We start from the raw sequence: 23,174 nt of genomic DNA, 5'->3' as shown, positions 1-23,174 counted from the left end.
TGCTCAACCAGATTACCGTGACTCACTGTGCAGTGCAAACAGCTCACAGCCCTGCTCCTGTATCTAAAAAGCATACTGTCAGAGCACACACGCTGACACATTGCACAAAGCCACGGGCCTGATTGAGTGTGTACAGTAGGTGTGTGCATGTGTGGTGTCTTTGCAGCCCGTTACTTCCTATCTGTCTACAAAGCTCTGATTTGAACTGAATTCAGCTGCTGTTCTGAAGAGTTGAATTAGGCTATTCGTAAAAATAATTATTGCAATTATTTGGGATATTGTGACACCCTGGCTCTGTCTCAAAAAATAAGAAGATAAGATAAAATAGCACTTTATTGATCTTTATTGACTTTTACTGATATTTTAGCTAGCATTTCTAGGTTGGAAATTAAAAATTTTCAAGTTGTAGTATGGTCTCATTTGGGTAGGACACATAGGAAGCATCCTTTTAAAGTACCTTTTTTAGGCGATTTTGAAAGATACAGTGGTTTCAACAAGGTAAAACGCATCCACTGTGTAAATTAGTGCAAAATAAATAGTGAAAGTTCTCAGGTCATGGATAATCTCAAAGTTAAATATATGCATGTACCACAGAGTGAGCAAAGTATTTTAAAAAAAGACATGCTCTGGGTGCTTTTGGGGTCAGTTTTGAGTATCTGTTGGCACATTAGGACTGTATTGGAGAGCCCAGGTAAGCCAGATGTAAATATATGTAAGTAGCTATATAGTGAAGCAATGGAGGAGATTTTGGTCAGAATTGATCAGTATGATGGAAAATGATGAGAATATAGTGTCCTGGTTTAAAATAGCTGGAATTCTGCTTTAACTTCTAGAGCTTGGTGATCTGATTGTTAAAACAAGTTCTCAGAGTGACCTTCACATTGAAAATAACAAGAAAAAGAAGAGTTAGGGTTAGGAGCAGTTAATAGGGGTTCCTGGTGCTCTCTCAGGCTTAGTGCTCTTGGTCCCCTTGCGCTGGCTAATGCAGGTTAGCGACTGGTGACCTGGCTGGTGCTTACAAACAGCTCAGTAAGTGAGCTCTGGATCGCATATCCTGCAGGATGTGTAATTCGGGTAGATCCCCGCAGATGCCGCACACCTCAGCACATATGGTTTCCACCGTCGCATCTATTACACAAGCCGGCCGTGTGAAGTCACTTCCAAGTCAAATAAGCAACGGCCCCTCCTCATCCTACTCCTCAACCCCTCCCAAACCCCCAACACACACACTCGTACGCACCCCTCAAGGAATATCTAAAAAGGGGACAAGGGCAAAGTCTGCCAAAAAAAAGGACTCCCACCTAAAACATTCCTGTAGTACAGGCCGTGTTTTCATTACCCCAACAAATTTACACAGTTGTTAGTGATGGCCCGGGATTCCTCCTAAAGCGCAGCCCACCAATAATAAACAGTATGGCAGCTGACACCGCAAGACACCTGCACAGCTCCCTGACAGTGCAGGATTGTTCCCAGGGATTGGGGGGTTGGTGTGGGCAGAGGTGGGCCGGCGGATGGGGGGCATGGGGGCTGATGGAGGGGTTGGTGGTAGTGTGTGTGTGTGTGTTTGTGTGTGTGAGTGTGTGTGTGTGTGTGTGTGTGTGCGGGGTAGTTAAAGTAAACATAGTCAAAGTATTATCCTCCGCTGTGAGGGTGCTGTCTCGCTGACCTGGTGCTAACACCTACATCTCATACACACACTCTCTCTCACAACACACACACACATACACACCAGGGCTGAAGGATATTGACGAAAAATCTAATTGTGATTATTTGAAACAATATTGCAATTGTGATTTAAACTGCACTTTTTTTGCCATACATTTTTTAGAACTTTAAAATTGTTTAAAGAAAAGTGATTTTATATAAAAAAAAAAAAAAATGTGTGCAGGATTTACTGAGTTTGAGTTTGATGAAAGGTTTTCACCAGTAAGTTCATATAGCGATTTCGATTTTTTTCCCCGATTAATTGTTCAGCTGTAATACACACACATACCTTCAGATGCATGTGTCAATGGAAAACCAGCCTTTTATGCGTGGGTGCTACTGTGTGATGAAAGCCACTCAGTAATTTCCTCCCTGCTACTGGGAGAAACCATGGATGGATGGTGGATACCACAGGGTGGCAAGTCAGCTCTACTCTATCGCTCTCTTCACCTCTCTCTCTCATACACACTTCACACACACACACACATTTACACATACACACCTCATGCCACAGGATGTCAGGTGGTCCGACCATTGTGTCACCACCTGTAGGACATTGTCAAACTACAAAGGAGCAGCACAGTACGTGTCAGTCTGCTGTCAGCTTCTGTTTGACTTGAATTTGTAAATCCCTCTCTTTCAGCCACGGGGCTTTGAAAGATTAGCTAAGGGTTTGCGGAGTAATTCACATCTGTGTAGGTTTTGGTGATTGTCAAGAGGCAGGGGATCCCTCCACGGTTTTCACAGACCTCACTGATTACAATTGTCAACAGTGTTCAAGTTTCACTGTTTGTTTCCGAGCACATAAACATGTCCATATTGGATTTTTTGAGGGTGGGGTACCCAAGAGGATTTGAGATGCTTTGTTGTGTTTATAAATTGCACGGATCATGGATTTAAAGGGAACTCCCGCTCTACTGTTCTGTAGTGGTTTATGTAACCTTCATCTTAAGGTCACCGGTGTTTTCCTTCCAGCCATCTGAAATTTCAACTGTGTACACATAAAAAAAAAAAAAGAGTTTCAAAGAGGAGCACCTGAATATTGAGTATCACAAAGAGCCAGCCTTTACCTGGGACCTGTGCGGCGCGGAGCTTCTCAGGCGCTAAGCGGAGGGATGTTTGCCATAAAGCGGGGGCCTCTCGCTCGCTGCCCTGTGAGGTCACAGCACCTGTTCCCGGTAATTGCTGGCAGGTGACGTAAGGCCTCCATTTGTTTTCCATGGTGTAAGGTGAAGGTCCCACGTCTCCCTGCAAGACTCAGGCTGGAAACTAGTGTTGCTTGTTTGTAGCCAATAACTAAAGGCAGCAGAGTCTGACTTGATCCTTCTGCCCCCCCCGCTACCCAGTAGTTAATAAACTTTTTTCACAGCAATATGTCACCAGTTTTCAGGGCTATTTTCAGTATCAATTCAGGTATTGTGTGAAACATTCAGATCAATTCATTCAATTTAAAACTTGTTTACTCGTACAGTGGATCTGTTTCCTCTCGGTGGCCTCACACCTGCTAGTTGTTGCCACATGGGAACAACATTAAGTTTCCACTAATGTTGGGCTAGTTAACCATCCAGGCAGCAGAGAAACAGAAGTTTAGAGGCTACCGCTTTGTGTAGAGCAGCATAACAGGCAGCCAATCAGGAGCCTGTTTGATACAGAGCCATTTGTTTTTACCTTAATTTGATTGGCTTACAGTCAGAGAGAGTACAGTGGTCAGCATGTACAAAGTTTGAATACAGGCAAAGACCGAAGACTGTATATAAGTGAGATGTTTACAAGAAAAAGTTATTGGCCACTATGGCAGAAGACCCTTATTTATTTATTTATCCACCTAAGACAAAATTTACTGTCATTTGGCACTTGGTGGGTGTTAATTTCGAACTCTGCCGCTACCCAACTGTTACTCGCTATCTTTTGCTCTTGCCAGCTCCACCTGATGATGTGTTTTCAAGGCTGGCCGCGGGAGCACAGAAGCTAGTCGATAGGGTAGCTGGCCCCGGCCCCCGGCCAGCTGTGAACCTGATAGCATCTGTTTTAAACATTTGAGAGAGAGAGAGAGAGAGAGAGGAGCCCTCTTTTCCTTGGAGTTCTGGAGCACTAGTTATCTCACGCCTTTTAGTAAAGGGATCCACAGATGGCCCGTGTCCTGACAGTAATACAAATGTGATATCACTGGCAGAGGTATTCCGCTCGGATCCTCTTACTGTGTTACTGTAGGTTGACAAGTGGGATTCATTCACGCCCAGAGTAAACAAGACCAGTCAGACACAAAAAGAAGCCTCCTTTCCCAAGAAGAGGCAGACAAAAAAAGAAAGAAAAGCCTCCTTTTTATCTTTGTGAAGGCAGACAAAACACCCTCTTCACACCTGAGTGTGTATTCTGTTTTGAGTTTTTCCCGTCCATTGTCATCGCGTGTTATCTAAACCATCAAATCAACATGAAAAGATCATTTCATGTTTTGCTGTCACCCGAGGGGATTTGGACAACTTGCCTTTCATTTGCTTTGTCTGAATCTGGTGACAAACTCATTTATCATCCGTTTTTTTTCCCCTCTTTTGTCTAGGTAGACATAGTTTGAGTTCACTTCAAAGAACTGGTGTCTGACGGTCTGCAGGGAAGCAATCTGTAGAAATAAGTGTTTTGTTTGCATCGAAGAATCCAACTTTTTGTTATCCTTACTTGTACTGTCCCAATCAGAAGTCAGTGTTTACACTGTAGGCTTACGCTGTCTAAATTCAGCAATTCTACCTCCAAAGCAGCATCTATCATTCTGATACTCTTGATCTTTTTGACTGTGGAAGTACATTTCTGTTTTGCACTCCTTAACCAAACAATACACACAGCCTAACCTAACTCAGGGCCCCGCTGTCATTTCAAGCTGAATATTATATCTGCTGCATTCTTGCCCCGGCCGTAGGTGTGTTGGAACGGAACTGAGACTCTAGTTAAGTCGCAGGACTCAACCCGAGTCCCACTCACTTGTCTGAGCAGGATATTCTGCTGACAGCCCACCTCGGTCGGCCGGGCCGGCGCAGGCTCACACAAGCTGGAGTCGTTCTGATTCGAGGCCGATTCACATAGTATAACATGAGCCTTTGTATTTCAAAGTGGGTGTATTTGTAACAGATCCCCTCTATCTCTCCACTATTAACAAGTGACATTGGCCTCCTTGGCTTTTACTCAGGAGGCTGGATGGTCATGATTATTTACACAGGGTTTCCTCCTTCTTCTCTCTTTTTACAGTCAGTCATTTTCATAAGGGACCATAATGCCGTTGGACAGGAAGTGTCTGGCTATATAGACTACGCCCACAGACTCAAAACCGAAGATTTTGAACCATATTTCAGCGGAAAGAAGAGGCTCATGCCAAGACGATCTGATTTATGGTGAGTCTACTTTTATTGTAACATGTCCACGTTGGTTGGGGAGGCCTTGAGTTGAGTGGGATTTGACAAGATGTGAAGGGTAAGGAAATCTTATTATCCGGGATTAAAGATTTAGTTTGACGTGAGAGACCAACAGGCTTGGAAGGAACTGTGCAAAGGGCCGGTGTGGTTAGTATGTACAACACCAGCCATTGTGGCTTCAGCACACCATCAAGGCACCAAATCTCCTTTCTACATCGACGTGGAATAAATATACACTCAAGAGAAGCTAAGAAAAGAATTGCCAAAGCGCTGACTCTGCCTGGACAAGACAGACATGATTAGGTTGAGTTGGGATGATGGGCTAAGTTTAGAGTGCGCTTAAACTATGAGATTTGGATCTTGATTTACTGTGATCTAAATTTGTCATCTGGGATACATTTATTAGATATTATTGCTCTGGGAAGGCCTCCAGGCTTGCAATTTTTTTTTACCCAGATAGATAAATAGATAGATAGATACTTTATTAATCACAGAAGGAAATTACAGCATTACAGCAGCTATACACACAAACACACAGTAGTTGCAATCTTCTAAATTTGAGAGGCAGCCTAAATTAGAGCTGAATCAAGTAAAAAATCTTGTAGTTTGTCTTTAGAGTTCATTTTGATGGAAAATGTTAAGGCCTGAATTCTCATACATGGATTACATCCAGTACTACACTAGATATCAGTAAAAGGAAAAAAAAAAACAGATATCAGTGAGAGGAAAAAAAAAATCTAAAAGAAGCCTTACACACAAAAGTAGGACTGTAATCCTGAATCCCTAATCAAAAGTAGGGCTGCAGGCTGAGACTACGCCTGGACTTAAGAAACAAGGAACGCCTCCTTTGTCAACTATGTTTATTTTAACCTTTATTGATCCAAGGGAAGTTGAATGAGCACGCATGCTCATTTTCAGCAACACCCCGCTTCACGTCTGCACAGTTACACATGTGACAGTTTCCTACTTTTGGCTACTGAGCAGCTCTACTGGAGTAATTGGGAGTTAAATGCCTTGCTCAGGGGCAAGAGGGAAGCACGCTCTCATCCACTTGTCCAGCCAGTCTGGGATTTGAACTGGTGATCTTCTGGTCACAATCCTGCCTCACTAACCTCTAGGCCACTGCCATCTGATCAAGCAGCAAGTTGAATTTATATAAATGGCTGAATCACTAAGCAAGAATATATCCTATTATTCCTGTCTCCATTCATTTGGGGGTATTTAGCCGTCAAGACAGTGATAAACAGACTTATGTTCAACAGCTAACTACATGTGTCAGTGCCAATGGAACGATTCCAGGTCATCCCCCACCTGAACTGCTGAACTTATGGGTGAAAGCTCAAATCTCGCCTGCATCCTTCAGCAGGGCAGGTAACATCTTCTTCGTAATTGTCTAACAGTGGAGCTGTGTACATAGAGAGCTGGCAGCAAATCCTTGGAACCAAAAGCGATCCCACATTCCACATGTTCTTGCATAGTAACATATTCCCTACATTTCAGATATGTGCTAGAAATCCCATGAGGACAAACACACCTGGACAGGGGAGAGAATGCGGGTGTGTATTACATGGTTATGTTCACACCTAGCCAAACAACAGGCAACCCGTACAACCTCAGTGACACCGTAGCTCCAAATTCCACAGTTAGGACTAAACATGTTTTCTAAATGCTCCAGTTTAGAAAAAAACAAGATGTGAATGTTTTTAGGGTTCACTAATTATAAAACCCCATCTACTATTCCAAATTCAGGATGCCACAGAGTATAAATTGTCTCAACCATGCCTCCATAAATATTGTTTCTCAATAATGACAAGTTCCTTGCATGTCAAGCAGTATAACACATACAATGTCCTGTCATTCTACAATAGGTATCGTGCATTCTCATGAGGTGCAGTTTAAGGACGACCTACGCCATTAGCTCCTTTTCCACTAAGAAACTTCAGCCCAAGAATTTAAGCCTCAAACAATTTTTTATTTTTGCATGATCATCACACAAAAATAAAAAAAAACATGGCAACGGGCAATGGACAATTTAACTTAACAGTGTAACTTTTTAACAACTTGCAAGAAAATGACGCTGACAGTTATGACTCTGTGTCTGTTGCTATTTGGCCTGATATGTGTCCACTGATTTTGGCCAATTCGTTAAGTATGATTTTGATTTTGTATGGCGCATCTCTCCGCACTGGTTCGTCGGTAACACTTTACAATAAGGGTACACTAAGTTAAGAGTTAGTTAATGCTTAATAAGCTTAATTAACAGTTAACTAATGTGTAATTTACTAATGGTGTTCATGTTAACTAAGGTATTCATTTATACATTATGTAATAGTTTATAAAGATGACTATTAAATAATAATGTATAATGTATAAATTAATACCTTAGTTAACATGAACACCATTAGTAATGATTACCAGACACATTAGTTAACTGTTAATTAAGGGTTAGTTCATGCTTATTAAGCATTAACTAACCCTTAATTAATGTACCCTTACTGTAAAGTGTTACCAGCTGCTTCTGGATATTGCGGTCCACCCAGTAGACAGCACCTAGACACCTGTGTTGTCTAGACATTTTTTGTTGAACAAAATATGTAAAATATATAAATAGAATTACTAAAAATAGAATAGCCTACAATGCTAAAACTTGCTCACTAGTAGAAGTTTAATCAGTAGTTTCTGTGACAACAAGCAATCTACGTAATATAAGCACTAGGGCTTACAGTTTTGGACCAGGGTGTTTAGCTGGTCCTTAAGCACCTGAATTAAGCCCCAAGTAAGCCCCACTGAAGGTCCAAAAATCAAAGTGGAAAACAAAAAAAGTCCTAGGCTTAGGTTCCTGGGCTTAAGTTCCTTAGTGGAAAAGAGGCTATTGATAATCACAAAACTCCTCAGAAAGCTGTCTTCTTCTAAACACAATGAGCATATTAGTGTTCAAAGTGGAACAGTTTGCGGTTTGTAGAAAACATTTTTTACTTCCACAATTAAAGGAGAACGAAGAACGAGGGTCTGATTTTATTGTTGGAAGTGGTTTTCCCTTTTCTTGGGCACAAAAGTGTCCGAAGTGTAAAGCTTTGTTGTTTTATTTATCCGTGTCTCACCATGTGAACTCACACACACTCACCGCTCGCAGCCTTGAACTCTGCCTCCTCTCTGTGGAGTGGAAGCCCTAACGAGCTGGAGGTGTGAGTCAGTGAGCGAGCATGCCTGGAGGTACGGCCTCCTCCTCCCTAATGATGCTTTTATGAGGCGTTCCCCTCCATGGGTCTCCCTGTCCTCCTCCCCGTCCGACGTCTCACTCCCCCTCCTCATCTCTTTCTTCCTCCACTCTCTAAATCTGTATCTCCTCTGCCTTCTACGTGTATCTGTATTTATTTACAACTTACGCAAACTCTGGTTCTGTGCTTTGCTACCTCTCGCCTTCCTATCTCCTCCTCCGCCTTGCTTTTTTTTTTTTTTTTTTTTTTTTTTTTTTCTGCCTCTCTGTCGGGAACAATAACACCCAGTGTGGTTGCCACTAAGAGGGAGCAGATGCTGGAGCTGCTGCCCACTCGGTGCACCAAACCTCCCACCGCAGGACTCTGAATCCTGTCCCTCCTCCTCCTCCACAGCCACAAAGAACGCAGCCCAGCGACACCAGCGCCAGCTCCAGCCTCCACCTCCCACCTCCAGCAAGGGTGGATAGGTTCACACAGGCAATCTGAGCAGTCGCAGAGCGAGCGTCTCCCTTGATAAAAAACTATGTAGAATACGAACACAAGAAGAAGACAAATGAATGAGTTGGATGCATTTTGAAGAAAGTAATGTCATTGGCATGTATTGGAAAGTATATCTCCGCGCTAGAGCGAACCAGTAAAGCAGCATCAGGGCGAGGAAAACGTATCTTGACGGGCCAACTTTGTGTGATTAATCTCAGAGTGCTATGTGAATAATGAGACTCATATCTCAAGAAAACCAATGCCAGCTACTGTCTGGATTCTCATAACAAAACTCCAGCACACTCACAAGCTGGATGCTGGACACTCAAGCACACTTGCTCTTCCCTTGTTTGACAATAACTTTCAAAAGCCCTTTAAGGCAGTGATTCTCAAACTTTTTCATATCAAGGACCCCTAATTTAGTCCACATTAGAGCTACAGACCCCCATTTGGTGAGATTTTGTCTCGAATCCAAATCTGAGAATATGTTTATTGTCAGATATGATTTTGTCCAGAATTCCATGACTATCTGTATTGTAGGTAGAGAGATAACAGAGAAACTATGATCAAAACAGTCATTCTTCTACTTTCTTTAATTGTGTTAACTTCCTGTAAATGAAATAATGCTGAAGTTTAACAATTCATCAGTTTGCTAGGGACCCCCTGGAACCCCCTCAAGGACCCCTGGTGGTCCCCGGACCCCACGTTGAGAACCACTGCTTTAAGGCACTTTAACACCTACCTGCTCCAGTGGAATTAATTAAGTTATAAACTCTTATTGTACTGGGCAATGTGCAGACCTGAACGTGTTTAAAGTCATAATGATATGAAAAATGATTATCCATATCATAACATAAACCTATTCAACAGTGAATGCCAAAAAAAAATACAAAATGTTCATGTTCTTGTATTTTTATGTCAAAATCCCATCACTTCTACTTACTGGAAAATTTTTAGTGGCTACTTCATCACGTACCAGTAGGCGTCCCTAAAACTCTCAACCAATAATCACAGATTTTTGGACAGTCCCCCCTCTGCCCCTCCCATCATGTAAAACCTGCAATTTCACAGCTTTCAAAATGACACGAGAGCCAGCATGGTGCAGTGGTGCATTTTTGGGTGTTCATCCCCAGTGGCTGGAATGTATTCATTTTGAAAAATCAAAATTGATAATTATAGCTCAAGATTTTGTACAAACTATTTTTAACTTTTGAAAACTTTTGAACAGTCCCTCCCTGTGTTATGTCCCGCCCCAACATCCTGTTCCAACTGGAAATGCGTCAAATTACGGAAGCAATACACCATACAAATGCCGGGTTATAATAATATAATAAAAATAATAATAGCCGGGACTTGTATTTCACAATGATAGGAACTACAACTTTATTTTTTGAGAAACGTATGGTTTCTGACTTATTAATGCATAGCCATTAATGGATCCCTGTGTTTTGACAAGTCATCTTTAAGAAGCAGTCAAAAACAACCAAATAACAACCAAACAAACAGAACGGTTGGTCAGTTGTATTCTGACAGAGCTGAACTCATTCATACATTTGTTTTTTTTCTCATATTTTCTTTTTGTCTTTCACACTTTCATTCACATCCATAATTTCTGCATTTGCGTTCACTCTATAGAAGCCGCAAGGGACAAAATCAGTTGAACGCTGAGCTTGATTTATTTTACCAGGCACACTGGGTGGGTGGGTCATATAAACATCATTTGTAAAGGCATATGTTGTAAGCCTCCGCCCTCCTGGGAAACCGGTAAAAATAAATCAAGCGCAGCGTTTTTCGGGGGATGTCCCTTGTTGCTTCTGTAGAAAGTCGATATGTTGGAAACAGTTAAAATACAAAAACATAGAATAATAATAACTATATTTGTATAGCACTTTTCTTGACAAAGTTAAGAAGTGCTGTGCATATTAATTATGAGTGATGATAATTGATTAAGATTTGCTGAACTTTGTCTGAAACTTATGAATGAGTATAGCAATGTCAGACCAAGAGAGATGATAATCGTGAAAATAGTCTGAATTAGTTTTTGTCACCCAGGATCAAAATCACCATCAAAACTCTGAGCTTTTAGTAAATAATATAAGTTACTGTATATCGCATATTTACTGTAACAACACATTGTGATTCACTGACGATGCACAGTATCATGTTGGATTTGCTTACAGCTAAAGCTAATACAAATTCCTCTTCGCTTTGTAAGTCTCTACTTTTTACTGTGAGCCTCCAGCACGCACGCACACACACACACACACACACACACACACACGATAGTCCTGACCCTCACCTAATTATCCCACAGATCTGCAGCTCCATGCACCCAGCTTCCTGCCACTCCAGATGTGCCTCCAGCATCTCTGATGTCTATTTAATGTTCCCCAGCAAAGTGACCATCTGTTTATGCACTCTGGCCATTTCCCTCCTTTCTCTCTCTGTCTCCTGCTCTCTATTCCCTCTACTCACTATAAGGGCTTGGAGAGGCTGGGCGCCATCTTGCATAGATAGTGGTCTTAATTGGTTTACTGTGCTTTTGGACCGTACATTGTTATGTTCCATGTTAAGGCATGAGCCCGAAGCAGAAAAGAGCAAGAGCCTTACCAAACAAACTAAATATTTTTCAAGCTATATGTTAAACCTGTTAACTGGTAAATGTAGTTGATGTTCATCTGAGATCAGCAGTAGCATAGCTTTATTATGTAACAAAGGCAGAATTGCTATGAAGAGTGCTTTTTGAAATGCTGGAACTTATAAATCTTGCCTGCGTGCTAGCTCTACGCTGTGTGCATTTGGCGACAGACTGAAACATTGAACTTGAAGGATCTGCTCAGTAGAAAAACAGCGCATGCCTCCTCTGAGGCCAAAACCATATTGCCTCCATGCTCAGCCTCTGCAATGCACCTGTGTGTCTGGCTTCATTTGCTGCTGTGAAAATATTTGCACTGCTGTCCTACTTTATTAACTTTTAATACAAAAGAGAAACTGTTCCAGCTCTGAAGGTGATTTAGCAGGTCGGCCTGAAGCATTGTGTCCGTGCTTTAATGGGGGCGGTGGGATATTCTGTTACAATGGAGTTTGCCAGCTCTGATAAATATTTGCCGGTAAGCCGGAACGTTCCACGTCATGTGTGTCGATCTTCACACATGGTGCGCACACACATTTTATTGGCTGGATCCTCAGGGCAACATTCAAATGGATTGTTTGTTCTCTGTGCTGATACTGTTTGGATTGCTTTGATAGATTAACGCAGTGCTCCACCAGCGATAGCATCATCTGGGACCTCCTGCCAAGTTTGATAGGCTTTCTGTGTCAGCAATAATTAAGATTTAATGTCTGAAACAATCAGTTGATTTTGCAGTGGTCCACATTTTAAAGCTCAAAGTAGGACTGTAAAATGACACAAGCTTTCAAGACTTTATTATCAACGACCATAAATCTCCGCTGTCGTTGTTATAAGTGTTATCATACCAGACTGATAAGTTGTAGTTGGTGAGCATTCTTGGAATATGAGTGAAGATATTGGGCCAGTCCCCGGTATTATTCTAGGCCCTTTTTAAAAACTGAGGCTGACCCAGAGGGAGCGCTGCATAGTTAACCTCTCTCGGTCAAGGTGCTATTAGCCTCTTGAGCTCCAGTCATATGGAATAGAGTATAACACCCAATTGTGTCACTGCATTATGTAATGCCTCTGGCCTGTGTGTGTGTGTGTGTGTGTGTGTGTGTGTGTGTAGCTCTATTAGAGGACCTGACAGCAAGCCACAACACCTTGAAATACATCAAATGGTCTCTCTTTGTTTTGAGCATGTGGTGTAATAGGCTCAAAATAAGGAGCTCACGTGTGGAAAAAAAAAGTTAATATGCAAATGGCAAAAGCTGGGAGACTGGACTTTGACAAAGTAGATTCTGCCATTATATAAAAAACAAGTCTCACTTTTTTTCGTCCCTATTTACAGTTAGTAAACATACAATTTTCTTTGTTCCATCGGCATAATTGTCCTCTGACTGGATTTCGGCGTTGCACTGAAATAATAATAAAATAATAAACATAAAGCAATTCACTTAAAAACAATTTAGCAGCTTGACTAGTTTTTTTTTTTATATATTGTCAGAATCTGCTTTGTCAGCATTCCTTTATGTGCTAGAAGTGTGATTTTCAGACTGTTCCTCCATACAATGGCAGTGAACAGCGAGAGAAAAAACACAATTCTCCAAGTCTCCTCTGCTGGAGCAACAGATCACAGAGACTCACAGATTTTGGGGTTTTATCATGGAGGAAGATACACAACCCAAGGTGCTACCAAAGTTCACCATCACTTTAAATTGGCCATACATACCTATGCGCTGTATATGATGTAACTATCCATTATGCAGTTTAGGGTGAGAACCCTAAACTGAACCCCCCATTTTAAATCCCAGCTTGGATGTCATGTAAATGTGTGTATGTCATTGAGGTTATCAAGTGTGTATCTCCCATCACTAATGTGTCTTCGAATTGGACCCATGACACCCCCAGAAGGCTTCATAGTAAATTATGGACCCCCCAACCCCCCCTGCTCTCAACGCTGACTAGACCCATTCTGATCTACACTGCAAACATTAAATTGACAAACAGTTATTGGACCAGTATTCTTCATTTACGACAAAAAAAAAAAACGAGCTGAATGAATATGCACCCTAGGTATTTGCTCTTTTGTAATATATATCATCCAGTCCACAGAGTTTAGCTCCTCTGAGCCCTGTAATGAGACTGTTGACATTACTCTGGAAAATGACCGCCTGGAGATAACAATAGAGCTAAGCACGGTAACTATGGAAAGTGAAAGGACACAGTGCACGTGTCAAACGGCAGTGGTGAATGCATAGGGAAACCAGGAACCGGTGCTAAGATCAGGGAGCACCGTCATTGTTTCCACCAAATCCAGGTTCTCACACTTTTACTGGTCCATGTGTCTGGGTGTGGTGCCATCCAGCTGCTGGGGCTTTCTTTGTGACCAAATGCGCACCGACCATGAAGTCAGTTGCCCCGGTGACATTTCATATGGGACTGTGAAGGAGGCGGGTCCGATCGGCAAGTCCAAGTAACGTACTGTACGAAATTCTCAGCCGTACTTCAAAAATTCTTCATTTTTTTTTTTACACTTTCCGTCAGTCTTTTTCATGTTCAGTGTTAAAATATCTCACATCTGTCCCATTTCTCTACCAAAAGCAAGCGGTTCACCATGGCATAAAAGTGGTCTACCAAAAAAATGTTAATTGTTGTATGGCATTTCGGTATAAATAGTCGCTGAAAACGCTGTCAAACCTAATTTGCAAAGAGAGGAAGTATGCATGTGTCTATGTGAGCAAGTCTCAGACAATATAATTTTCCTCTGAGCTTTGGGGGGAAAAAACCTCAATTTGTATTTCATAATTGGGGCATTGCAGTAGTCTATTCTGAACCTGCGTTACTCAGCGCTGCTGGCAGTTCAGAAAAAAAACGTCCAGACTTCTCGTCCTATCATACCTTATAATTTTATGCATCAGTGTATCTCCCCACAAAGTTTGGACTGTCAGTGTCAGGAGGAGTCCAGTGTGTGTGTTTACTGCAGGAGCAGTCCTCTGCAGAAGCTGACAGGAGATGTTTGACAGACGTCTGAGACACCAGATGGCATCCAGCCGAGACCTAACAGGAGCCATCAGCTTTCACTTCGAGAAAACGAGTTTCGTTTGTCTGTTTTTTCATACGGTACAAAAACTATTGTAGCCTATGGAACGGTCATAGCAAAACCTACTAGTTTTGATTAGTCTCGTGCTTCTATGTCAAGGAGGGTGGCTCCTACAGAAGAACAGAGCTGCAGCATGACCAGAGAGGGCCAGCGGTCTTTCAGTATGGGTCGGCCACATCTCCTGGTCCCATGAGTTGGGTCTACGGTCTGTATTGAGAAGTTTAGCCATGGTGTGATCAAGGTCAATCCTTTCCCCTCAATCTGAATTACTGTCTTTGGGTATATGACAAGCAAGCAATCCAGGAAAGTCATCTTGCCAAGATACCAGCAGTAAACTCCATTGCTCTCCCTTTATTGGCTGGAACGGTCCTTTTCATAGCTATTCAGAAACAGGTCATTCTGCAGTGATACGTATTTACATTTCCCATAATTGCGTGGCGGGGGTCTGTGGGTTTTGGAAAGGCCACATGGGTAGGTTTTTATGTTGCTGGTGCTATATGTTTGCTTGTAATTTGTAGCAAGCTTACTTAATATGTTGTAGTCAGAAAATATTTTTATGGCCCAAATGCAAATGGGTATTTGCGAACAAGTTTTATGTGGCACTAGAGATTGCCACTGAAACAAATCTTGGAGAAAACGTAACTGTAGTCTGACACCAGCCAAACAAGGACAATATTTCAAAGATTGCCGTCTCCTCAAAATGTAAATGTAAACATTTTGAGATTTATTTTTTATGGTCTGGCTCATTAATATTTTACATCTCTTGTTCATCATGTATGGGCTGCAGTAAAGCAATGCAGCAAGTGAAATATAACATGTAGTGTGCTGGCATCATTCCATGATGTTATGAGCCCATTCGATATGCACAACTTGCTGCGGAGACCCTCAGCCCCACCCGCTCTACCCCCTGCACAATGTGCCTCTCCCCCAGATTTACACAGAGCCTCCTCCCTAAGGTCCAACTTTGTTCTTGGACCACAAACTACTGCTGGGGAATAGCCGAGGCCCACTAAAGCAACCTTGAGCGCCTCAAAGTGTGACATTTGGAGTTGTATTACTGCAAAGCAGCTGGCTCTCGCACCGCTGGAGCTAGTGATGAGAACCACTGAAAAGGGCCAGAATGTCACTACAGTCTGGAGCACGGCTCCACCAGGAGCACAGCTTATTTATTACTTATCGAGTGCTGTGATAACAGTCAAACCTGTTACCACCGCAGTGTAATTGAGGCTGCTGTCTGTCGTTAGGCTCGGTCAGTTGAGTGTTGTACATTCAAAATACTTGTGGGGCCTTTTTGTGGCATGGGAGACATCTTGGGTTTAAATGTTCAAAGGGGACAAAGGCTTCAAACATAAAGTTGTCCAACTCCAAAAGGTGTCATGCTGCAGACAGTCCACAGAATTTTGAGACTAGTATCTTAGCTTTTACTATGTAAAACTACATCAACTGCAGTTTGTACTCTTCTTGTGAGCCTGCAATGAGTTCAGGCAAACTTACCATGGGAACAATGCAAAATGCAAAACTACTATAATGAGATGTTTTCAATTCCCAACCAGCCTCATTGTAATTCCCATCAACAAAGGCGAAAGATCTGCCAACTTTGTGGTTAGGGAATGTCAGGTTGATATGGATGGATTTTCTTTCCTGCTCTTCTTCAACAAGAATCTTATCTCCAGCAATCTGCTTGAAGGGCTTTATTTGATCAGTGATGAGAGAACAACACCACAACTACTGCTAAATGCATAATACATCAAACTGACATGTTATAAAATCAGATCCTCCAGTTGATGTACTACATTTTAAACATATTACTGTAGCTCAAATGTCCCAACGGTTATTTTTCCCTCAGCTCTGACTGTGTTGCAAACACAATCGCACACTGTTGCTGCTCTGCTTGTGTCAATAAAAGAAAGCGGAAAAGGAGCGGAGGATCCAATCGGATGCCGTAAATTAATCGGCCATTTATTTTGGAACTCAACCCTCTCTATGGTTTCAATTGCTTATTAGCCACAGCTTTACGTTAATGCCTGGCCTTGGCGAACTCCAACACGGCACCCTCAAATCAAATTGGAAACAGACTTTACTTGCTCCCACTCTTACAAAAAGAGACATTACTCTGCAGGTTGCGTTCCTTTTTTTTTCGGCTAAACAAATGTGTTTTATAACCAGCTGTCGGACATTGACATTGAATACTGTGCAATCCGTGATGTTTTGTTTCCTCCATGAAACATGCGAAGTCGTGACCTCAGCACGGTGCTCATGTGGCATGTGTTGGAGAATGACCCGGGTGTTTTAAAGCCTCCTGCTGACTGAGCCCATAAATGAAAATGTTCCATAAAGGCATGTCAAACGGCCAGGTAGCACACACCGCTAGCATATCAACAGCATGTTTTTTGCCTTATCAGCTTTCCTACCATGCAAAGAAATATGTACAGTACAGTACAGTATTTGTATATACCTTTTGTCTTAGATGTTTATTTATTTGTTTTCTGCATTAGTGTGTCAATAGACTGATCTTTATAGTTATTTCTTTTCTATTTAGAAACTGTTCATTTCATTATTTTTGAAAGCATCTTCACTTTATGGATTTTTTTTTTACATGTGCCTAAGACTTGTATATTATTACCATTTTTTGCATTATGTTCAGTTAAAAGAAAGTCTGCCTTCATGCATGTATTCTGCATTATCCTGCATTATCCTGCATTAGTGCTGCAGATAACTGATGAATGTTAGTAGAACCAAAGCAGCACATCATAACACACAACTTTAGTGTCTCTGAGCTGGTTCCCAGACCTTGCTATGTAAACTTAGACTGGCTTAAAATGGAGCAAAACTTCTCCCCAACTTCTTCCCAAAAACCTCTTTGGGAAGCATGCAGTAAAAACTCGGGCCTCCACAATGGCTACATCTGTATCATCTAACTGTGGGTTTATTTTATTTTCAAAGCTACCAGAACTGGAAGACACAGATGTCCACGTCCAACTCGAGCCCGAACTACCAGGTGATTTATGATAACCCCACTGGCCTGCTCTTCAAGAACAAGAGGGACAGAAAGATCCTGAATGTGGATCCATGGGTAAGTTTTTGTTCTTTTTCCAACACTGACACCGGTCTGGCACTCCCTGCTCCCCTTTTGCCTTTTGGCTTTGTTTTAAAGCCCCAGGGAGACAAATGGTACGGCTGACTAGATCGTACGTTCACCTGTTGAGAGCCAGTAAAACATTTCCAAGGAAAGCAAACAGTATAAGGCAACAAAATAAACTTTTCAAATCCATTTTTTTGCACTACAGAGTTCTATAAAACAGTCGGTTTGAGGCGCCCTGGTAGCTCAGTTGGCTAAGGCGCTTACCATGTGCCCACGATGTCCTGGATTTGAATCTGGCCTTGGAGCTTTGCTGCATGCTATACTCCTCAATCTCTCCCAATTTTTCCAGCTTCTACTGTCAAACAAAGGCAAAAATGCCAAAAATCTTAACAAAACAGTGAGTTCTAGCCCATCTTCCAACTTGAAGGCTCAGCTACTGTCTTAATCAGCTGCAGATATCTATTCAGACATGAGTAATTTTCAGAGCAACCCTATAAGAGAGACAGTTAGAGAGAGAGAGAGCAAGAAAGCAAGGGGAGGGAAAGAAATGTTTGCTTTCCACCTGCATGAAGAATGGAGGATCAAGGGGTTGAGACAGGTGCTTCCTCCATGCTGACAGTCCGACAGGGGCCCGGGAAGAATAACGACTGACAGACAGAGCTTTTCTCCCTCTGGTTTCTCTCTTTGCTGGGGGGTAGGGAAGTCAGTTGGTGGGGCCGAACTATTTTGAAATTGCAGACAGAGCTTTGGGGACTGCGTTTTTTGAAGCCGAGGGCCAAAATGGCAGCGCAGTGTTCTAGCTGCGGTCGAGCACCGCCCCGACCAGGCTGTCTATTAAAAACACAAGAGGAGGCACAGGAAGCCAGACACAGCAAACCACCCGTGTGCCCAGAACCCAGCTCAGCTCAGCCCAGATTGGCTCGGTATGCAGCGGCACAGAACCGTCCAGCTTTTAACCCACCATGAGCTCACTAGCTGCTCATGTGGCCACAGTTCCTCGGGGGAACCTTCCAGAATCAAGGCTCACATCAACTCATTTTGGGTGGCTTGTTTGTTTTTCTGCCTTTATCATACCATGACCAGTTTGTCTGTTCTCGCCAAAAGGGGAAAAAAAAAAAAAAGTCATATTTAAGTTTGAGTTGTGGGAATGACATGATGCAATCTATGCCAAAAAACAGCAAATTGCAACTCTAAATGTATAGAGTGTTTTAGTAATTCGGATGACGTGAGTGTAATGACACCTTTTGGTTTCCATAAAAATAGATGCTTATCATTTAGTTGACCCAGCATTTCCCATTTGCTCTCAATGCTTCTGTGAGGTCATTTTTATTGGTCTATTTTTATTGACGTTCTTTTGAACTTGTGAAGGAAGACTGAAGACTGCATTACTTATTAGGACACCCACAAGTGTGTTTGAGGTAAAAGTGTAAATTGAGTGTAATGGTTGGCTATGTGTCCACTCCCACTAGAGGCTTTTGACACACTTAGCCTTAAATAAATGCTCCCAGCTGGTGTGGGCTTCACATCTTAGTGGAGGGGCCATGTCAGTTTTGACATTCAAATTATGTTGCACTTGGCATCCTTTTTAATATGCCTATTATTATGTAGAAATGTATTGTTGATATCTATGATTTTGTTTAATTGCTAACATATCTGAGGCAGTTTTCATGGCTTAAAATTATCACATCTCACAAGCCACAAGCTACAACATTGTCCAAACTAGATAGAGGTGGATTGCTTGTTACATACGTGCAAATGCCAGGCCAATAATCAAGTATAATTGTCAGTAACTACACCTAATTTTTTCAGCTAAATTGGATGTCCTAAACTGTCAAATTGAATAAATTGTATCAGGACTACAGGCCAGCCTGCTAACCGCTGTACGTCTGCTCGGGTTCCAGGCGGCACCTGGTGAGAGCTCGACCAGGACGCCCCTGCAGTCGGATCTCTACATCCAAGTCGTCTTCTACGACCACATCACCAGGACAGCCTAGGCCTCAGAGGCTGCCGCCGACGCACACTGCAATTAAGCACATATTGGAGATTACTGGAAGCCTTTAATTTGATCGAAATAAAAGTTGTTTTAGTCGCACCATCATGTGCATACTGTTCCTCTCATATCATGCGTGCCATCTGGGCGGAGGGCGCTGCAGGCAAGCGGCTCTTAAAGAAGCTGCTCTCAGCTGCAGTAAGAGGTGGACGGACCGGCCGGACGACTTGCAGACTTCCTTTGCAAATAACCAGAGATTTCATATGTCACTTTAGATTTTGGGAAATCATCTTCCTGTTAAGTTAGAGAAACACGATCAAGATAACGACTGTTGTTTTAGAGTTGCTGGGCTGTTAATGAAGTATTTTCTGGCTGACAGCGGGCTTGGCGGGGAGCGGCCGCAGCTCGCACTCCTCCTGCCAAGTGCGTGACTGCAGGCCGCCGTTACGATGCTGGGACGCTGAGTTTAGAGCTATAATAAGTTTGCTATGACTTTGCAAGCTTACCCGAACTGGACATGAGTTTGAAGGAGTGCGTTTCAGTTCAGCCAAAGCAAACACACACATGCACACACACACACGTTAGGCCTTTAATTGTTTGTATTCCCTGTAGTGAAGGCCGGGCCCGGTTTGGCCCAGTTTGTTTGCCGTCCCCAAAGCGGTGGTCTTAGTTAGGGGCAGGAACCTGCTCCGGGACCCCAGGCTCGTCTCATCCTTTGGCCCGGCATGTTTTGGGCTGTTTGTCTAAACAAATTAAAGGCGTAAGAGCTTTGAAAGATGATGGGGGTTGCTTTTATGTCCTCCCCCAGGCTGCGGTAGCTCCAATTGGACTGGAAGAATGCTGCCAGTCTTCACAAAGCGAAGGGAAATGGGCTTAAAGCATTCCGCATGTTCCCAGATGCCAGGCAGACTTTACGGGACATCAAAGTGCTCTGTCATTTACATATTAGTCATTCACTTTGACATTTTTGTTTTTGAATGGAAGAGAAGTTTGCAAATAACCTGCTTCAGAAAATTCGTACGGCGGCAGGCACTTCACAGCTGGCTCCCTTTTAGTTTGTTTTGATTGTGTTGTTTCTTCTTTTTTTTTTTTTTTTTTTTTTGCTTTTATTAATGAAACACGTGCTAGGAATCAAGCCCACCAGAAGTAACATCAGCTATGTCGAATGGCTAAAAACTAACTTGGCCTTTATTAAGTAGGCTTGCTCAGAAATGTCTGTTTCCTGTAGATTTTGAATTTAATTACTGCAAAGCCTCCAAATGGACGAATGATTGTTTGATGACGTCATGTTAAAAATTGTGTTAAAAATTTATAAAAAAAACATACTTTTTCTATTTAGACAGAAATGTTGGTATTCATTTTACACAAGAACCGGCTCTTGGGAGGAATTACAGTACAGTCCCATCTGTGGATCAGGATGTTCACTTTAATACATACAGTAAATCAACTACTGACACCTGAATGCATTTGTTTCCCCAATTCAAACTGCTCCACAAAATGTTGTCTAATAAAAAAGCACTGCAAAGGAAAAGTAGAATATGTCATCTTTGTTCAGTGTTTCAGTAATAGAGTGAATCCCAGAAGCATAAAAAGGTGACAGCTGAAGAATTAAAACTAAAATAAAAGTATATATGAGACAGTGGCATCTGTATTAGAAGTTCCCCTACATGCATTTATTCTGCATCTATCCTGCATCTACTTCTGTCTTGAATGTTATGAGGTTGAAACAAATTACGACATTGTAACACAAACCTCTAATGTCTATCAGCTGACTAGATGCCAGGCCAGACTTCCAATGGCTGCATCTGTTTGTTTGTTTGTTTGTTTGTTTTGACTGAATTATACCTTGTTGACTATTATCCAGTGGCCTCATTGAAACAATATGTATGGTGAAAGATTAGAGGGGGGGGGGGGGGGATGATGACTTGTTTTGCATGGGGATGTGGGTTCTGGTTCTGTAAAACTACGGGTTTTGGTGTCTGGGGTCTGGGTTCTGGTTTTCGGGGATGTGGGCTCTGGTTCTGTTTTGGGGTGTGGATAAACAACGGCGGCTGGGAATGCCTCATGGACTTTTTAATAGACTTCATGGACTGGGTTACCGGGCGGGTGGTGAGGGGGGGGGATGCCTGTTTTTCGATTTCTCTGTTTTCTTTTCCTCTTTTCTGTCTTGTCTGGTCGGTCCTGTTGTGTTTTCTGTCTCTCCCTCTGTTTTATGTAAGCATGTGTTCTTTGTTGTTGATGATGTATTTCTTGAAATGATAAAAAAGTAGGTCTATTTTGGGTTATTTTGAACGAAACTGGTTTTCAGCCATTGTTTCAACTGGGTTTGAACCGTAACTGGACTGACAAGGATGACAATCAGAATCAGAAATACTTTATTGATCCCCGAGGGGAAATTCAAAGGTGGCAGAAGACTTGTGCTGGTGGTCTGATTTCCTCTTTGACCTTTGTTTTTGTTGTTTATGGCCTCTGTGCACAAGCCCGGGTTTCACCTCAGGCAAAGGCTGTCGCAATCAACCGACCGTCCGCCTCACTATCTCCCTATCTGCTCTGCCATTTGTTTTTGTGGGTTTTTTTTTTTTTTTTTTTTTCATTCAGTCACAAGGAAGACCTCAAACCGGCTGGGTGGCAAATGAACATTTCACCCTCATTTACAGCTGTTTAGATTTACGGGCCACGGCACATTCATGTGGCTCAATGGCGGTGATGAAACTGCCCGCTCTGCCCTCCCTCCCTCCCTCAAAGTGGCACAAGTCGTTCCAAACACCTACCAATCAAAACAGCAGATGTGCACATGAAAAATAGGCAACTGAAAGGTGGGGGGGTAGGGGGTGGGTGGTGTGAGGGGTGGCGGTTGGACAAACAAGCAAGTGTAAGGCTCATGAAATGCACTGGCCGCTTTTTTTATTTGCCTCACCTCTCAGGAAGACCTAACCCCAAGAAAACAAGTCATTAGAATTCACTCAGACAGATCATGTGTCGGTAAATACTAAAGATTTCACAATAAAGTCTAAATTAAATACTGAAACCAAACGGCTGTATCCCTCTCCATTTCCTTTATTGGGCATTTAAGCTGTTGGGGTTTCAGCTGAAGCGTGGTTTTATTAGTTGGAGGCCTAACTTGCCCCTAATATACACAACATGAGGTAAAGAGGTGAATTCAGGTTGAAATGGCCTTAGATACAGATAGAGATACTGTTCTGCCTTCTCTGTGAAACTGACCCAGTTTCACCTAGTCTGATGTCTTCTGATTTCAGCCCAAACAAGCACAAGCAATTTTCACACTATGACCCTTTGGCATAGTGCAAATTCATATTAAAACACTCCACTGTTCTGAACTAATATCCGGAAGACTTTTAGGTCCTGATTTCACAAAACGTTGCAGGTAGCAGCAATGGATGACTTCAACCATTGCCTCAACTTTTGGTGCTATATTTACATGAATTAAACTGATCTATGCCATTATGAGCATATGTGGATGATGCCAACCCTCTGAACCTACTGTAGTAGGCCTCTGCTGATCCACATGTATGGGGATGATGATACCTGATATGGGAGGCAGCCTGGCATGTAAAGCTTCACCTG

The 23,174-nt window shown here is 42.4% G+C and overlaps 1 protein-coding gene across 1 annotated transcript in view; it reads left to right on the top strand.

Annotated features, from left to right (window-relative positions):
• cfap299 (cilia and flagella associated protein 299) overlaps nucleotides 1–19,593 on the top strand; it is a 78,683-nt gene extending 59,090 nt beyond the window's left edge. Inside the window, exons 5-7 of the mRNA XM_071515240.1 lie at nucleotides 4,942–5,084; nucleotides 17,461–17,590; nucleotides 19,501–19,593. Coding sequence (XP_071371341.1) covers nucleotides 4,942–5,084; nucleotides 17,461–17,590; nucleotides 19,501–19,593 — 366 coding nt within the window. The remainder of the gene's footprint in view (nucleotides 1–4,941; nucleotides 5,085–17,460; nucleotides 17,591–19,500) is intronic.
• The last annotated feature ends 3,581 nt before the right edge of the window (nucleotides 19,594–23,174 follow it).

This window comes from Centroberyx affinis, unplaced genomic scaffold, assembly GCF_046629955.1.
Source record: "Centroberyx affinis isolate AG114_WGS23_722 - 3 ecotype Tasmania unplaced genomic scaffold, CSIRO-AGI_Caff_v1 ptg000333l_1, whole genome shotgun sequence".
Lineage (NCBI taxonomy): Eukaryota > Metazoa > Chordata > Actinopteri > Beryciformes > Berycidae > Centroberyx > Centroberyx affinis.
This window is presented reverse-complemented; position numbering and strand designations above follow the sequence as displayed.